At 39.2% G+C, this 16,783-nt stretch overlaps 1 protein-coding gene across 3 annotated transcripts in view; it reads left to right on the top strand.

Annotated features, from left to right (window-relative positions):
* The first annotated feature begins 1,576 nt into the window (after nucleotides 1-1,576).
* ZC3H18 (zinc finger CCCH-type containing 18) overlaps nucleotides 1,577-16,783 on the top strand; it is an 83,759-nt gene continuing 68,552 nt past the window's right edge. The window contains exons 1-2 of one of the 3 annotated variants that reach the window (XM_051974799.1): nucleotides 1,577-1,752; nucleotides 9,943-10,562. In XM_051974799.1, the coding sequence (XP_051830759.1) occupies nucleotides 9,957-10,562 (606 nt within the window). In that variant the 5' untranslated portion in view covers nucleotides 1,577-1,752; nucleotides 9,943-9,956. Of the gene's footprint in view, nucleotides 1,753-8,590; nucleotides 8,693-9,942; nucleotides 10,563-16,783 lie in introns of those variants that run through there. The other 2 variants (XM_051974801.1, XM_051974800.1) reach the window with 2 other exon arrangements.

Raw genomic sequence — 16,783 nt, 5'->3', positions numbered from 1 at the left:
TACTCCAAGGCTTTGTCCTAGGCCTTCTCTCTTCACTCTCTCACGTGATGACTGCTTTCAGCCCCAGGAGTTCCATGATTTCTGTGCAAATGGCTCCCAGATTGATAGAGCCAACTCTAGTCTCTCTCCAAAGTTGCAGATCTATCCAATTTCCTGAAGCCACCAAACTCAAAACAGAATTCATTCTTTTTTCCTTTTTTTAAAAGTCTCTCTTCCAAGATCTTCTTTGCAGCTCTGTGACCCAGGAAATAGAACTGATTCTGGAGTCGTTTAGGTGTACCATCCAACCCTTATTACCTATTTGACCCCGTAGGTGACCTGGGCAAGTCACTTAACCGTTGTCTGCCTCAAAATCCTCATCTGTAAAATGGATATAATAACAGCAACCACCCCCCAGGAAGTTTGCCACATGAGACACCATTTGTAAAGTGCCGGGGACACAGCGGGGCTTAATAAATGGTTATTTCTTTGCTTGTCTCCTGTGAAACCCCCACCGCGGCAGTTCTGGCTCTCGTCACCTCCCACTGAATAATCTCACAAGTGGTTTCCTTACCTTAAGCCTCTCAAAGCAAATTTTCCTAAAGGATAAGTTTGTCTACGTTAGCCCGGCCACCTCCACACCAGCCTTAATACCTCCCATTCATTCAATTAACATTTTTGTTTGTCGTTTAGTCATTTTTCGGTCGTGTCAGCCTCTTCCTGAACTCCTCTGGGTCTAGGAGGGGGGCAAACTATCGGAAGGGTGTGTCATTTCTACAGCTCGCTTTTACAGATGACTAAACTGAGGCCCACAGGGTCAAGAGACCTGCCCAGGGTGGCACAGCTTGTGTCTGAGGCCCGATCTTATCTTTGAAAGAGAAGCCTTGCGGACTCCAAGCCTCCCAATCGTTAATAAACATTAACTAAGCATCTACTACGTTCCAACAGAAATTAACAAGTTCTTCCAGTCCGGCCCCATCGTATCTTTGCAGACCTCTGACCCGATCTTCCCCTTCATCCACGGGCCGCTCTGGGGTTTAAAAGGCTGGCCCCCTCCCCCAGCCCTAGGCCCGCACAAGCCCCGCACGCCAAGCCTTTACACCGGCGTCCTCTCCTCCTCCTCCTCCTCGGGGGAATCCTCTGCTATCTTGGTGGATTCAGTTCAAACGCAGCCTTCTTCATCAGACTTGGGCTCTTCGCGGTCCCCCAACCCCACTCACTGTCCCCATTGGATCTTCTTCATGAGTCTGCCTACATACGTGCACACGTCAGAAGTGAAGCTCTTTGAGGGCAGGAGTTATTTCGTTTTTACCTTTGTCTCTTCAGTGTGTCGCATAATGGTCAAAACCCAGCAGGTACGTAATAAATTCTTAATAAATATGAAGGACTGACTGACCGACATAGCTCCGTTTTAGTTCCTCCATCCTTCCCCTTCCACGACGCCTCCCGCCTCGCTTTTCCACAAGGTCTCATGCTGAAGGCAGTGCCTGTCGCTTTAAGCGCGGCACGCACGGCGTGCACATTACGCACGGCACGCACGGTAGGGCGCGGCGCGGAGAGAGGAGGGGGCGGAGCGGCCCGGCCCGGGCCAGGGAGAGAAGGAGGGAGGAGGGAAGCCCGCTCTCTGGAGAGAGGCGGTCGCGGCCTGATGACGTCGCACAATGGCCGGCCCCCGCGGGTAGTGGAGCCCGTTTGTTCCGCCCGCGTCGCCCCGAAGCCGAAGCCGAAGCCGGAGCCGGAGCCGGAGTCGGAGCCGGAGCCGAAGCAGTCAAGGTCTGTGAGGAGCGGAAGGACCGGGAAGACGCCTCTCCGCGCCACCGCTCCCCCTCCCCCGCCCCGTCCCCCTCCTCTCCTCCGCGGCCGCCCTCGCGCTGAGGTGAGGTGAGGAGCGGGCGCCGGGGGCTGGGCGGCGGCGGCGGCGCAGGCCCGGCCTGGGCTGGAGGCCGCGGCGGGGGCCGGCCGGGGGGCGGCGGCCCTGGAGGAGAGGCCGGGCCGCGCGCCGGGGCCTCGGAGGCGGGGAGGGGGGAGGGGCTCGAGCACTTCAGTGCTCGTGGCTCCCCCGGCGCGCGCGAGAGTGTGTGCGCGTGCGCGCGTGGGGCGTGGGGGGGAGGGGCCAGGTTCGGCGCCCGGCTCCGTGGGGAAGCGGCGCGCGCGAGGGGATGCGGCCCCGAAGCACGCGCGATCAGGTTCCCTTCCTGCGTCCTAAGGGGGGGTCGCTGCCGGCTGGCCCCTTGAAGACCTTGGCTGTAGAGGGGGCTGGCCAGCTGGGACGGGTCGCCCGTGGGGATTACTGCTTGGCCCTTCCGGAGCTGTCACGAATACTGGGCCGAGATTGCCATGGCCCATGCTGCCCGATCACAAAGAGCAGCAGCCCTGCCTTGCGGAGGCTCCCCTGCGGAAAGTTGGGGCGAGAGAAAGTTTTGGATGGGGAGCACCGGGAAAGTGCTGCCTGCGCTGCGGGCCACTCTCGCACCTTCTCGGAGCGAAAAACCGCCGCGAAAAATCCTTGTCCATTTGATTAGGAAGATGGAAACAGACTAGGAGGGTTATTGATTGGTTCGAGGTAACTGTAGCAATGGCAGGGAAAGCATGAAGATTTCAGCTCTTGTGCACGTTTTCTCTTAGTAGCGGAGTTAACACTGAACCTAGACTTTGTTACATGCATATATCAACTGTGCTTTGTTGTGGAGAATGCAGTTTAGTACATAAACCTTTAAAAATACTTAAAAAGTGCAAGTCTTGGTGCAAATGTTGTTTCCATTTTACAGGTGAAAAAGAGACTTGTGAGAGTTGATTAAAATCTCTAAACTCTAAGTCAAGTTGAGTTGTGCATTTATTAAGCGCTTACTATGTGTCAGGAACTGTGCTAATTTAAGAGAACTTTATAATTTTTTTTAATAAGAAAAGAATGGAGTCCCATTAGTGTATGTCTGTGAGTGCATTTCATTTTGTGACATTGGTTTTCTTTCTGACCTGCAAGCAGTTCTTCAGTGATTAACTCCTTCCGGGGCTAGGGGATTGGGATCTCTTATTCCATATCCCTCGTCCCCATACTTCTGGAGGATTGTGGACATGTTTTCATCAAGGGATAAAACCTTAACCATTGATTGAGCCATCTTTACCAAAGTCCGGGAAATCTTTTTACTTTAAGTTGTTGATAGCCAGTTTCCTGAGGTGGGAGTGTGTCCCAAGCCTTAGGTTGGTGATCTGTAACCATAAAGAAACAATATTGCCATTTCAGAAAAGGTACAATAAAAACTTCCCTGTGATCAAAATGTTTTTTGATTTTACCACATTTCACTAATTCTTAATAAAACAGAAATAACTGCCCCAGGCTTCATTGAGGAGCCATGGATCAATGAATCTCATTGTTAAATTTGAGGGAAATTATAAAAATGTTCTGTCACCAACCATGCTGTTTCTTTCTGGTAGTGTTCACTTTTTGGGTAGTTGTCTTTTGAGGTCTCTAATTGTGACTGTAAAGTAGAATGCTTTACAAAATAGAATAAAAATAAGCGAATAAGAGCTCATAAGCCAAATGAATTTTGACCTTCAAAGAAGTCACCTTGGAAAGCTATATAAAATTATTTGAATAATGCTGTTATTGGACAAAACATTTTAAGGAGTCTTCTTTGCTTTCAAAACCTTTATGAGATAGAAAAGAATACCAGGGTGAGTATTTATAGGACTTGTTTTTTTAACTAAAAATGATATTACCTAGTTTGATCTTTCAATTATTTGTGAGATAAACTCAGATTGTTCCTCAAAGAACAAAGACATGCCACTATTGAACATATTTGAAAGTACTGTCATATACTCTGAAAGAGAAGTTTTTAAAATAAATAAAATTTGTAATTAACTAAATAAAACTTTTAACTAAAATTTTCTTTTGGCTTATGAATGAGCTGTATTTGTTGGAATAAACATGTTGCCTTACAGGATGACTGACATAATTTAGGTATAAAAACTAAACCAAATTATTTTTCTAGTTGCTTTATAATGGTGTAGAATAGATAATTGCATTCTTGAAGATTGTATCAGCAGAGCAATTTCTAACAACTTTTTGAGTAGGGGTCTAGCTATATTGCTTGATTGAGGATCAGTGTAGTCCAGTGAAAGCTCATCACTAGACAGGGTGATGAATTTATTGGACCCCCATAATCCATTAAAATAGTCTGTGTAGGTATGCAGTTATTATAGATGTTCTATGGAGAGAATATTCACGTTGTTGAAATCATGAATTTCAAAACTTGTGTCTTAAAAATCAATTTCATCACTTCAATCATATCTCATGTATCATAGTCCAGTCCTTAAATGTCTGAACAGGGACCTGAAGATTAGACTCTAAATCTTGACATGAATTCATGATCATAGGGTGGTTTTAAATCCTCTAAGAAGACAAAATTGGCCAAAATTGTTAAGTCAGCTGAGTCTGTTAAGAAAATGTCTCATTTGTTAAAGTAAAGCCAAGTTTTTTGTTTTGTTTTTTAAGCTAGTCCTTTTTATAGTATAGAGTGTTAAATATGCAAGGAACATTAGAGATCCTATGAGACAATGTGAAAACACCATGAAAATTGTAAAATTGCATGTAGCTCTAAAGTTGTGGTTGTTGTCAATATTCTTTTTAGGGATTTAGTCGTGCAAGTAGTCAGTGACAAATTGAAGAACCTGATCTCCTGACTTAGTCCAGGACTCTCTAACTAAATCATGTTGCTGTAATTGGTCTCATGCCTCTCTCAGGTGCCTGTGGATTCATGGACCTAGAGAATTAGAACTAGAAGGGACCTCAGAGACCCCGTGATGCAGCTCCCTCATTTCACAGATGAGGAAGCGGTCCTGGGAAGTTAAGTGACTTGCCCAAGGTTCACAAAGGTAGGAAGCAGCCGTCATGGGTCACAGGTTCTTTTCCTTATGCTAAAGATTATTTTTATGTTACACCGGCTTTCAGATTTCTCACTGTTGTGTTGAAAAGAAAAACTTCAGAGAATAAAACCATTTATTTTTATAAAAGACATTTAACTAGAAAACACCACAGACGGACATTTTGCTAGTCTTACAAGAGAATGCAAAGCTAGCTGTCTAGAAAATAGCGAAGGCTTCCTTCTAAGAGTAGTAGTCTTGTTTAATGCTTTTATTACTCTGGCTCATTCTTATGAGTACAAGAAAACTATCTTCAGCCTTAAAAAGGATAAGGAATGTAATTTGGGGAGTTCTTGTGAGTAATTTCTTCCAACATGCTAAAGCAGAACTTTAAAAGAGCCAAATTTAGAAAGGGACACAGGCCTAGCAAGTGCTTAATTTAATTTTTTTTTAAAATTTTTTTGCTGAGGCAATTGGGGTTAAGTGACTTGCCCAGGGTCACACAGCTAGAAGGTGTTAAGTGTCTGAGGCCAGATCTGAATTCAGGTCCTCCTGACTTCAGGGCTGGTGTTCTATCCACTAGACCATCTAGCTGCCCCTTAATTTTTTTTTTTAATAATTTTAAAAATGTGTACGTCTTTGTGTCCGTCTGGTGTAGCACCATTTGTAATCCCAGATTCAAATCATAGATAAGTTTGCCATTAAGTAATCTAAGACTGAGGCCTCATATATGATGCTTCTTTTGGTCATCACTATTCTTTGGGCTTAAATAAGATATTCCATACGGGAACTATAATAAGACATAAGTGAACACTTGATTGTATACATTTTTCTTTTGGTACTATGTAAACTCTTTGAGAGTAAGAGATGTTTGATATTTTCTTGGTATCCCTAGTGTTTAACATAGATCCTGACATATAGTAGGCACTTAATAAATGCTTCTTGATGAGTCAACCACTATTGGAAGAACACAATTCAGAGGAAATGTCCCACTATTGTTACTGTAGGCAGTTCCCAATTTAGGAATGAGTTGTGTTCTCATTTTTAGCCAGTTGTTTGGAATTTGTGAAGAAAAGCTTTTTCCATAGAAACAGTTCTTATAAATGGTACTTTTACCATTTTACCATCAAATAAAATGGAAACTTAGGTTACCAGAGTAGCCCCCAAAGTCTCTTTAATATATAACATGATTGAACTATATAATATGTAAGATTTCTTACATTTTTTTGAATCTCTGAAATTTGTGCAAATAGGCAATGGGGTTATAACAGAAGGTGTGGAACATTCTAGGTTGGAGCTTCACTGGTGCTTACAGAATGAGGGAGAAGTTTGGGTAAAGAATGAAATCCATAGAAATGAGATATTACTCCTGGTGGCAGAAATGAAAGCTGTCATCCAGAAGGCAAGTCAGGCTGTGATGGCTATAACTGTTTCTGTTTGTAAAAAGTTATTTGAAGTCTAATATTTGCAAATTGGGAACTGTCTATAATATTCTTTCCATATAGAAAAAACATCACAGGTTTTAAAAATGAATTTTCTTCTGTTTACTTACAAGCCCTTTTTTTGGATTGGTTAAAACTAATTCAAAGTCATTTCTAAATTTCTCATTTAAGGTTTTACAAGTTCAATTTTACCTAAATGTAAAATGCAATTGATTCTTTATCTAATTAAATGTAAACCAGATTAGAATGCCTTAATGAATTATCTATATGTATAAAGGTCTAGCAAGAGACTGTGATAGTGTGGAGAATGTAAGAACTTTGACTAAGAGAATATGTTGTAACCAAAAATTAGACTAGATGAGGGTTGGACCAGATAGTAATCTTTAAAATCCAGCTGTGGATTTTAGTGTTTAGTAGACATATGCAGGAGATATTTGTAGCCCATCAGGTGCATAATTTTAGCTATAGTTTCAATTAGAACTTAATTTTGTAGATAAATTTGCTTTTTTTAGGCAGTCTGAAATCTGGCATCTGCTCATTTCTTAGGTGATAGTGGCATAGATAAAACATTCTTTTAAGGATTTCCTAAATTCATTACATAGAGTACAAAGGCTCTTTAATGGTAACTAAACAGTCTCTACAAAAGTGGCTCTTTAGTATATAATATGTTGCTACTATCCCATCACCAGACCTTGAAAAATTAGGTTTTCACCTTGTTATAGTTTAGGCTGCTGATCTTTTGGCAGCTGTTGTTAATTGGTGCCTACTCTGTTCCTTCTTGACTGAGGGAGAGGAAGTGAAAAGTCAGTAGAAGGATCAGAATTCCTGTTCTTTCTGGAGCAGAGGATCAGTTTTTTTCCCCCCTTCCATCTTTATTTTTTTGCTTAGAGCAACATGAAGCATGAAATTCAAACAGGATAGTTTTGCAAAAAGAAAAGATCCTCAGTTTTCTCTACTTCCCATTCCCATTCAAGGATTTTTTTTTTCCTTTTTATGATAGTGTTGAATAGTTTATAGAATAAGATGTGGGTCACTCTCAAATGTATGCTTTTTAGTGATTTCTGGGGGGTGAGTTTGCTTTCTCACCCCCCAGAAAATAGTGCCCCATATTTTCTGTTAATGGCTCATTACATATCTGTTACTCTTTCTATTTGTTTTCTTCCCTTCCTTCTGTCTGGCCAGCCACTTTCTGCAAACAAGTCAGGGGTTAGAGGGCCGACCTTGAAATTAGGAAAACTTGGGTTCAAGTACTGTTTCTGACACATACTAACTGTGGGACCATTAACCTCATCACCATCAGGCAACTGTCTTAAGACTCTTGAGTTACAGAGTTGCCTAACTTCATTGGTGGAGGGAGTTTGAACTACCAAATTTGCTACACATGTGAAATCCCAGGTTCTAAACAGACACATCTTAAAGTAAATTTTCATGACATGCCCCTCAAAGAGAAATTTTTCATTTGTTAAAACAATTGTTTTCTGAGTTGTGACTTGAGAGCGAATTTCTGAATTTTAGCTCTACTTTTATATGCTTCTAAGCATGTTTTACCTTTGAAAGGAATGAGCCCTAAAAACTTTTTGCCCAAACCAGTAAGCACCGAATTATTGCTAGGCTTTTTTGCTCCAGATCACCAAGATAATAGTGTGCTTGTGATATTACTGTTTGGTTTCATTACTGAGATTATGGTAGAGAGAAAAAAAACCTCAGAGGTGGGAGGATTTGTGTGAGGCTGTGTTAGAATGGGGTGGTATGTCATGGAGGGCATAGCCTGAAACTAATATTCACACAATGCTGTTTAAGGAAAGACTGAGGTAGAAGTCTCACCAGGTCACAAAGTTAGCTGCATTGTGTTGTATTGAAATGCACGTTGAATTTAGAGTAAAAAAGACTTGGGTTCAAATGTAACTACTGATTGGGGGGACGTGTGGGGAGGGGGTGGAATTGAGAAATACCCTATCCCTGAATGTACCGTGTGACTTTTGGGCAAGGCATTTCCCATCTCTGACCCTGGTCTTCCTCTGTCATCTAAGGGGGTTGGACTAGATAATCTCTAAAGTCTCTTTCAGCTCTAAATCCTGTGATGCTGTGAATGTAGCCAGTGTGTACATCCCTGTAGATTTCAGAGGACTGCATGAAAACTGCTCAGTGTTTTTTCTGCCACCAACATGCAGAATGAAATTAGTAAATGTCAGCCATCTTGCCCTGCATTTAAAAACAGGAGAAGGAAGAACAAAGTACCCTCCTAAAGCATCTGAGTGGGATACCAGCATGTGTGCACTTTATAATTAAATCTGGAGTAGTAAAAATAGACTTGAATATCTTCTGAAATAGAGCAGAATGAGACTGTCAGCATCATGTAAGCACAGCTCTCGTAATATGGAGAATTTTCTACCAGAAGTTCTTCTCTACAGGTGAATATACCCATTGGCAGAGTCACAATTTTGGTGGGAAGGAAGGAGTCCTTCATTGTAGAATTGACAGTGTCCACTAAATTACTTGACAATACAAAATGGCCTTAAATATTATACTGAATTATGGTCTCTATTTACTAGCCTTGAAGGCCAGGTTATTTATTCTTTAATTTGTAGCATTCTAAATCTTTGCTTCTGTGGGCATCTTTTGCATAACTAAGTGCTTTTCTAATTTTACAGTATAAGTTGATACAGATAAATCCATCCCTTCCAGTGGATAGAGTTGTCCTGGGTCATAAAATGGACCAATAGTGCCCACTGTCTATTATCCTAACTTATTTTTAATAGGTATTCTGATCTGGGTGGATGTTAACACAGTATCTATACATGAAAAGTGACAGGTACCAACGTGGACACCCTTTGAAATGCATGCTGAGAATTGCTAAAGAACTGTCTACAGTTATTCTGCTTTAGGCCCCTAAGGTTAACTCTAAAGCAAAAGGTATGTGTATGGCTTACAATCTGGTGCCATGTACAATATCAGTGGTTACCATGTGGAGGCCATCTTTAATTTCAAAAGCAACATGTCACATAAAATCATATTGTTATCTCCTGCAGCAGAAGATCTTGACTTTTTTTTCCTATTAATTGTTATAATTAAAAGGGGGAAAATCATGTTTCAGAATTGTAACATTGAGCTATTGCTTTAAATTGCATTTGTATTTAAGGGAAAGTAGAGTTCAGGGAGGTAACGTGCTTAGAATATGAAGGATCTTATCCATTTGACATAGTTCACTTAAATTGTCATTGCTAAAAATCTAAGTCATTTATAAATATCACATTAGTTTATAGTTCTTAATTAGATCTGTATGATTTTAAAATTAATTGCCTGGTTTCTTTTCAAATAGTACAATAGTGATAGTTCTAGATTGGGTGCCAAAGGAGTTGGGTTCAAAACTTTGCTCTGCCGATTAATACCTAAGCTTGGGCTGAGCTCAGTCCCCTTATCTCTAAAGTTAGGGAGTGCTGAGGTCCCTTTTCAATTCTAAATATATAATCCTAGGGAGCATAGATTCCATAGTCTAGAGAATGAGTCTAAATTGTAGAAAATGTTTAGGATACAAGTCAGCTGAAGGAGAGAGAGATATACACTCCCTTTCTCCACTTCAGGCCAGGAGAGCTAAGAAGTAAGATTTATTTCCCAGTTTGTGTTGAATTTGGTAAATGTATATATTTCTTTTCTTTTGTAGACCAGAGGATACTGATGGATGTGTGTGAGAGCCCTGATCGAGATCCTGGATCTCCAGAGGAAGAACAGCAAGAGCTCTCAGATGATGACATTCTAAAAGAAAGTGGGTCTGATCGCGATTTGGATGGAGAGGGTGGGAGGGGCACTGATTTGGAGGAAGAGGAAGAAGATGCAGCAAGGGCGTTGAGTCAGGGTGAAGAGGAAAATCATTCAGATGAGGAGGACCGATTAAGTGAAACCAAATCTCAGGACTCTGATAATAATGATCAGAGCAGAGATCTTAAGAACTCTCCATGTCGGGAGGAGGAGGAGGAGGAAGAGGAGGAGGAGGAAGAAGACAGGACAAATGATCTTAGAGATGAAGCCTCTTCAGTCACTAGAGAACTGGATGAACATGAATTAGATTATGATGAGGAGGTTCCTGAGGAACCCACAACTACTGCTCAAGAGGATGAGGCTGAGAAGGCTGGTGGAGAAGATGAGGATGAGAAAGGAGAAGGTACTCCAGAGGAAGAAGAGAAATCCAGTGGTAAAAATGGGGAGGAAAAAGAACACCCAGAATCTCTTAAGGAGAAAAAAAAAGAGGAAGATGATGGAGAAATAGATGATGGAGAAATTGATGTAAGTAAAGGCCTTGAAAACTAATATAAATTTAAAGTTTTTTTTTAGCATTCCTGCCCTTTCCTAAAGAAATAAACAAGATTTTCTGTGTATTGGGCATAAATTTGTGCTTGTAAACACATATTAGCTGCATTGCCCAATGTCATTAATTGATGATCTGAAATGTGATATTAGGCAAAACGATGTAGGGGAAACAGTTTATGTTATTAAAAAGTAATTCGCTGGGTTCCATCATTTTATAGGACTTGGTTTAATATGTCATAATTATAGTGTACTAAGGATGCCATTGCAAAATGATATTGGTCCAGGAAATGTTATAAAAGATGTTCCCGGACTAGTCACTTGGCTAATCATAATAAGCATGAAGTGGTGCTTGTTGGATTGAAAAATAAATGACCATGGATCAGTTTTGTTCATAGTGCTTTGCTTAATAAACTTCACTGATCATTGCTGCAGTAAAAATGGGAAAGAAAATGCCTTGAAAGCCAAATTTAGCTAATTTACTATCTGCTGGGTTTGTCTAAAAGCTAGTCAACAAAAAAGAGTAAAGTTAATTATTTCAAGTGTCAGTTTTGGATTATCAGATTTTTTTGTTTTTTAATGAAGATCTAGTAATTTTGATTATTCCTGCTTGTTTAGATTACAGATAGTAAATTAACCTTAACCTGGATAAGGAAAGTCAGTTGTTCTAATATATTCATTTCTCACAAGCCTCTAGCAATGGATTATATTTTCCAAAGAGTAGAAGGCTGCTATGTTTTAGGGGAAAGAGGTTTTTTGGAAACTGGGAAGCAGCATGGTGCCTTAGGAAAGCACTGGGTCTAGAGGCAGAAGATCCAGCCTTCTTTTCCAGGGCCGTTATCTTCTTCAAGATCTACCACATGCTGGTCCTGCAGGGATAATCAGAATGCTCCTTGTTCCCCATTTTCAGATTCTCTTTCTTCCATTTCTACTTAGCCCATTCTCCTCCTTTGAAGTCCACTCTATCCAATTATGTCACTCAATTTGGAGCTTAGTGGCAATTAGATCACAGGTCATAATCTCTTTTTTCTCAAAAAACTCCATCCCTGCCTCAGACTTTCTCTCAATCTCGAATTACTGTTCTTATACTAAAGGACTTTAGAAGTACATGTTGATATTCTTTCAACTACTCTACCCTCTCAGACCTCAAGTTCCTCAAATCTAGCTGTCATTCCACCTCAGCCACACATAGAGAGGAACACACTCTTGCTCTCAAAGTCAGTCAAAAACTCTACAGTTCCTATCATTCTATGTCTCTTTTCGCTTTACTCCTAGCCTGTACTTTCCTAAGCCATGACCCCTGTATTTGCTACACTTTTCCTCCCTTCCCATTCTCAACCTTTTACTTAACCAATAGAATTCTATTTGATCTTCTACTCTCAAATACCATGTTCCCTTGTCTTACCACTACTCATGACTTCCCACATATTAATCCTGGATTACTCCCACTATGTACCATTTTGTTCCTATTCACTAGGCACTGAATGTAACTAAAAGAAGTCACTCAATCATCCTCACTGGGTCTGCTACAAATTTGTAAGATAATCTCAACTGAGGTCTCATTTTACTTCTTTTTAATTGAATTTATGTCACTTGTATCATCTGTACCAAAACCTCTCTTCTTTCAAACTTTCACTACTATTCTGTCTCCTAATGCTTACAGTTGAAATTCAAAAATGGAGGTCATTAGAGCTCCTTTTCTTTTCTTTCTCACATTCCTAACATCATTACTGCCCATTTTTTCTCATTTATTCTAGTCGCTTATGAAATGTGGTCCCCTTCAGTCACCAAAACCAATTCTTTGCCTTTATTCCCTCCTGTGGTCCCCAAAGGTTGTTTCTATAATCTTTCATTCCCTTTTTCTAATTGTCAGTTTGTTCCTCTGTTTTCTTTCCTGCTACCTATAAATTACTCATTCTTAAAATAAATAAATCAAAAACCACCCCAGCATCATTAGACCCTATCATTCTTTTAAACTATTGTCATATTTTCCTTTCCTTTTTGCAGCTAAACTCTAGAAAAAGCTATTACAGTTGGCGCTTTAATTTCCATTTTTCTCTATCTCTAGCCATTTTCCATTTGGCTCTGTTGGATTGATGATGATCACTTCCACATTTATCAATAATTACTTAATCTTTTTGTTTTGTTTTTTAATTTTAATTGCCTTTTCTTAGTTTTTCTCCTTTTTGATCTCTCCATAGCATTTTACACTATTAATTTATTCTCCTAGATAGATAGTCTCTCTAGATAGAAAGTCTCCTAGACACTCTGCTGTCTAGGTTTTCATATAGTTCTTCTACCTCTCTTAATTAATTAGACTCTTGCTGGATTACCATTCTTATCATGCCTCTGTCCTTGGTGCTCTTCTCTTTGAAACCTCTTCCTTAGTGACCTTATCAGCTTCCTTATTTATAATTATTATTTCTATGCAGGTGACTCCCAAGTTCTCTCTCTCTAATTTCTCCCAGTCCTACATTTCAGACCGAATATCCCGTAAAAATCTCAACAAGTCCAACACAATTCATTATTTTTTCCCCTGTCTTAACCCAATGCTTAGAGGTCAAAAAAGCTATAAGAATATTTTCAAGGTCTCTCTGAAGAACTTGATATCAATTGTGAGACATGGGAAGATGCTGGCACACAACTGCCCAGCATGGTATGCTTACCTCAAAGAAGGCGCTGTACCTCAGTGGCACAAAGGAAATGGGAGAAGGGCAAATCTAGAGACATCTCTGTTCCAAATGTTTAAACAGATAATCTATATCCACCCTATGCTAGAGCCTTCCATGCATATATTCAACTAATCAGCCATAGTTGAACACCCTGTACGTTAGTTCCAACATGATGTCAGCCCTTAACCTCTTCTCTTCTGATTTCTCTAATTCTATTCATAGTAGAGACAGCTAGAAGTAGTGCGAGAGTCTTGGAGTCAGGAAGACGTGAAATCAGATCTGGCCTCAGATACTCCATAGATGTGTGACTCTGGGCAAGTCACTTAACCATTATCTGCTTCAGTTTCCTTACCTCTAAGGAGATCATAACAGCACCAAACTCCCAGAGTTGTTAATGAGGATAAGATGAAACAGTATCTGTAAAATACTTAGCCCATAGGCCTGGCACATAATAAGAGACTTATAAATGCTTGTTTTTATGTAATACCATTGTGCCTCCAATTACCCAAGTCTCTCATCTTAGTGATGTTCTCAATTTACTCGAACTACATACCAGTTATTTGTCAAATCTTGCCATTTGTACTTTTACAATAGCTCTTGTATTTCTCTCCTTTTCACTACTTAGTACCTGCCACAGTAACTCTGGCACTTACCACTTCTCACCTGGACCATCACAGTGGTCTCTCCCTGCCTCATGTCTCTCTTCTTCCATATAGCTGCCAAAATGTTTTTCCTAAAATGCTGATCTGATTATGTTAGTCCCCCTATTGAGTAAATCCCAATGGCTCCTTATTACATCTGGGGTCAACTACATTGGTCCAACTTTCCTTTCAAACCTTTGTGACCTATCATTCCCACTTACATGTTAGGCCCAACCAATTGGTGTTCTTACTGTTGTTCATATGTGACATTCCATTGTCCATCTCCACACCTTGACCCTATCTCCCATATCACAAATTTGTTACCTTCAACTCTTAGAAACCCCAGCCTGTTTTGAAGATTTAGCTTTAGTGCCTTCTACACTGGATCCTTTCCTGATCTGCTGCTAGCTGCTAAGACCTCCTCTCATTAAGTAATATCACTTTTGTTTTTAGCTCCCATGCAGATTTTTGCATTGATTAACATATATTTATTAAGCATGTGAATCTGTGATCTTGTTCCTTTTTCCAATAGAATGTAAACATCCTTCATTAAGAAGCTGTTTTGTTGTTACTTGGTATTTCCCAATGCCTGGTATAGAGTAGATCCTTCATATTTGTTGGTTGATTCGAATTCCTTCCACAAAGACACTGCCCATGTGACCTTGGCTACTCAGTGACCTTACCCCTTAGATATTCTCATCTGTAAAAGAAAGTTGATGTAGGTGACTTCTGAAGTCTGTTCTCACTCTAATTCTGTGATCCCTACTGAATGAATTCTAAATATTGTAAAACCTCAGGTGAAATAATGTCACAAAAATGGGATGTTCTTGTGCACTAAACTTTGGTTAACCACAAAACCTCTGTATTGTTACTCATATTGAAAACCTTCCTAAAATATAATAGTCTTCTTTCCTGTTGTAGTAGGAAATGAATGGGGACTTGTATAAGATTGGGATTTAATTCGAATTATTTACTTATTTTTCTGAGTGGTATTTTGTTGCTATTTGACCATTTCATTAGTTAGGACAAAGTACTAATTACAGTGTATTGTTTCCTTTCACTCTCATTTAAGACTAGTTTTCTTTAGAGAGCAAAACAAATCCTCTTCCACAAACACAGGCCATAATTCTTAAGTCTTAACCAATTCACAATGTATTCAAAGATAAATAGATGGGATAGTGTCGATAGTCTACTGTGAATTCTTACCATGATGAAAAAATACATATTATCCTGGGATAGTACTGTGTGAAGGACCAATTTTTAAATTTTTCTTTCCTCCTTCAAATCTTGTATCCCATAATAAATTTAACCTGTTATCAGTTGCTAGGGTATTGGTCCCTTTTAGGTCAAGGGACTTTAGGTCAGTTTTCATTGATATTTATTTGTATATTTTCTTTTTCAAACATGCCAGTATTGACTTTTTCATTCCTCTTTAATTTTACCTACTCTATACTGCTTTAGTGATTGGAAATAAGTGGAAAATTGGTGCAAAATCTTTAGTTGTTTGGTACAGGATCCGGTATTTAAAAACTGGAAAATACTTTTGGCTTTGAATTGCATAATGACTTTTACATATTTATTACATGAAGCAATGAACATTTTTATGCTGTGATATGTCAGTTGTCTGAAATTTTCCAAATTAAGAAAAAAATCTGATATTTGAATTATCTTTTTAAAAAAGAAATTAAGCATATTCATAGCATCCAAGAAGGTTTTGGTTGATTTGGTTAGCAGTCATCTCAGTTAAATCTTTTTAAGAATAACATAGAGATTTCATTATCAAAGGAGATCTTGTCTAATTTCATTGTTTATTTATCTCAGCATCCAGAAGAACTACAAGTATTTATTAATTGTGTTAATTCTATAAAGGGACTTGAATTTGTCTTTTTTCTCCCTAATTTACCAATACTTCTCTGTTAGGATAATACACACACTCGCACATCCAGCTATTTGTCCTTTTAAATTATAGGTTATTATTGTAGGTAAACTGCTTGTTTCCTTTGTCTGCTCCCATCACTTTTGTAGTCTTTACTTTAATTAATTATGGCATCAAAGCGTACATTAAACTCTTTGAATATGTTTTACTTGAACCAACATTTTTTACTAACGCTTTGTATCACTCATTTTTTCCCCATGGTAAAATTTTCTATTTATGGCAAACTTTTGAATTATTTTGATTGCAAGGTAAAGGAATAAAGAAATCATTGAAACTAATTCATGAATGAGACTGATTTTAATGAAGGATTTGAGGCCCGGTCCAACCAGGCCAGCCTTCTTTCTTTGATAGGGATTCTAGAGAGCATAATGTGGCATGACATGGTCAAATTCTTTGACATTAACTCTTTTAGAATCTTCTTAGATTTCCACTGGCTCACATCATCTTTATAAATGAATTATCCTTTTATATTAAACCTTTTAAAATATATTTCATATTTTCAAGTCAAGTAAAGTTTCATAAATGTGTAGTCTGCATTGTAAATTAGAACTTTTTGTCCTAAGCTTGCCATTTAATAATAGCTAACATTTATGTAGCGCTTTAACATTTGCAGATACTTTGCACATATTGTCTCATTTGATCTTCAAAACAACCCCTTAAGGTGAGATAGTTGCTATTATTTATCCCTGTTTTGTGGGAAACTGAGATAGAGAAAAATTGTACAGGGAAGATTTTTCCCTACTTGTGAATGAGGCCAGTTGTGAAATATTTCTGAGGGGCATCTTTTCTTTTTAATATTTCAGGATTTCATGAACAAGCCCATTTTTGCCTTCACTATTTCATTTGTGATTTTGTATCATTCAATTACATTCTTTTTCAGTTTTTTGCTTTTCCAAATTGAAGTCTTTTTTTTTAATCTCTCATACCTTGTTAAAACATTCTTCTGTTCAT

This window comes from Antechinus flavipes, chromosome 2 (genome assembly GCF_016432865.1).
Source record: "Antechinus flavipes isolate AdamAnt ecotype Samford, QLD, Australia chromosome 2, AdamAnt_v2, whole genome shotgun sequence".
Lineage (NCBI taxonomy): Eukaryota > Metazoa > Chordata > Mammalia > Dasyuromorphia > Dasyuridae > Antechinus > Antechinus flavipes.
Note: the sequence above shows the minus strand (reverse complement) of the source record. Positions and strands in the feature narration are given on the sequence as shown.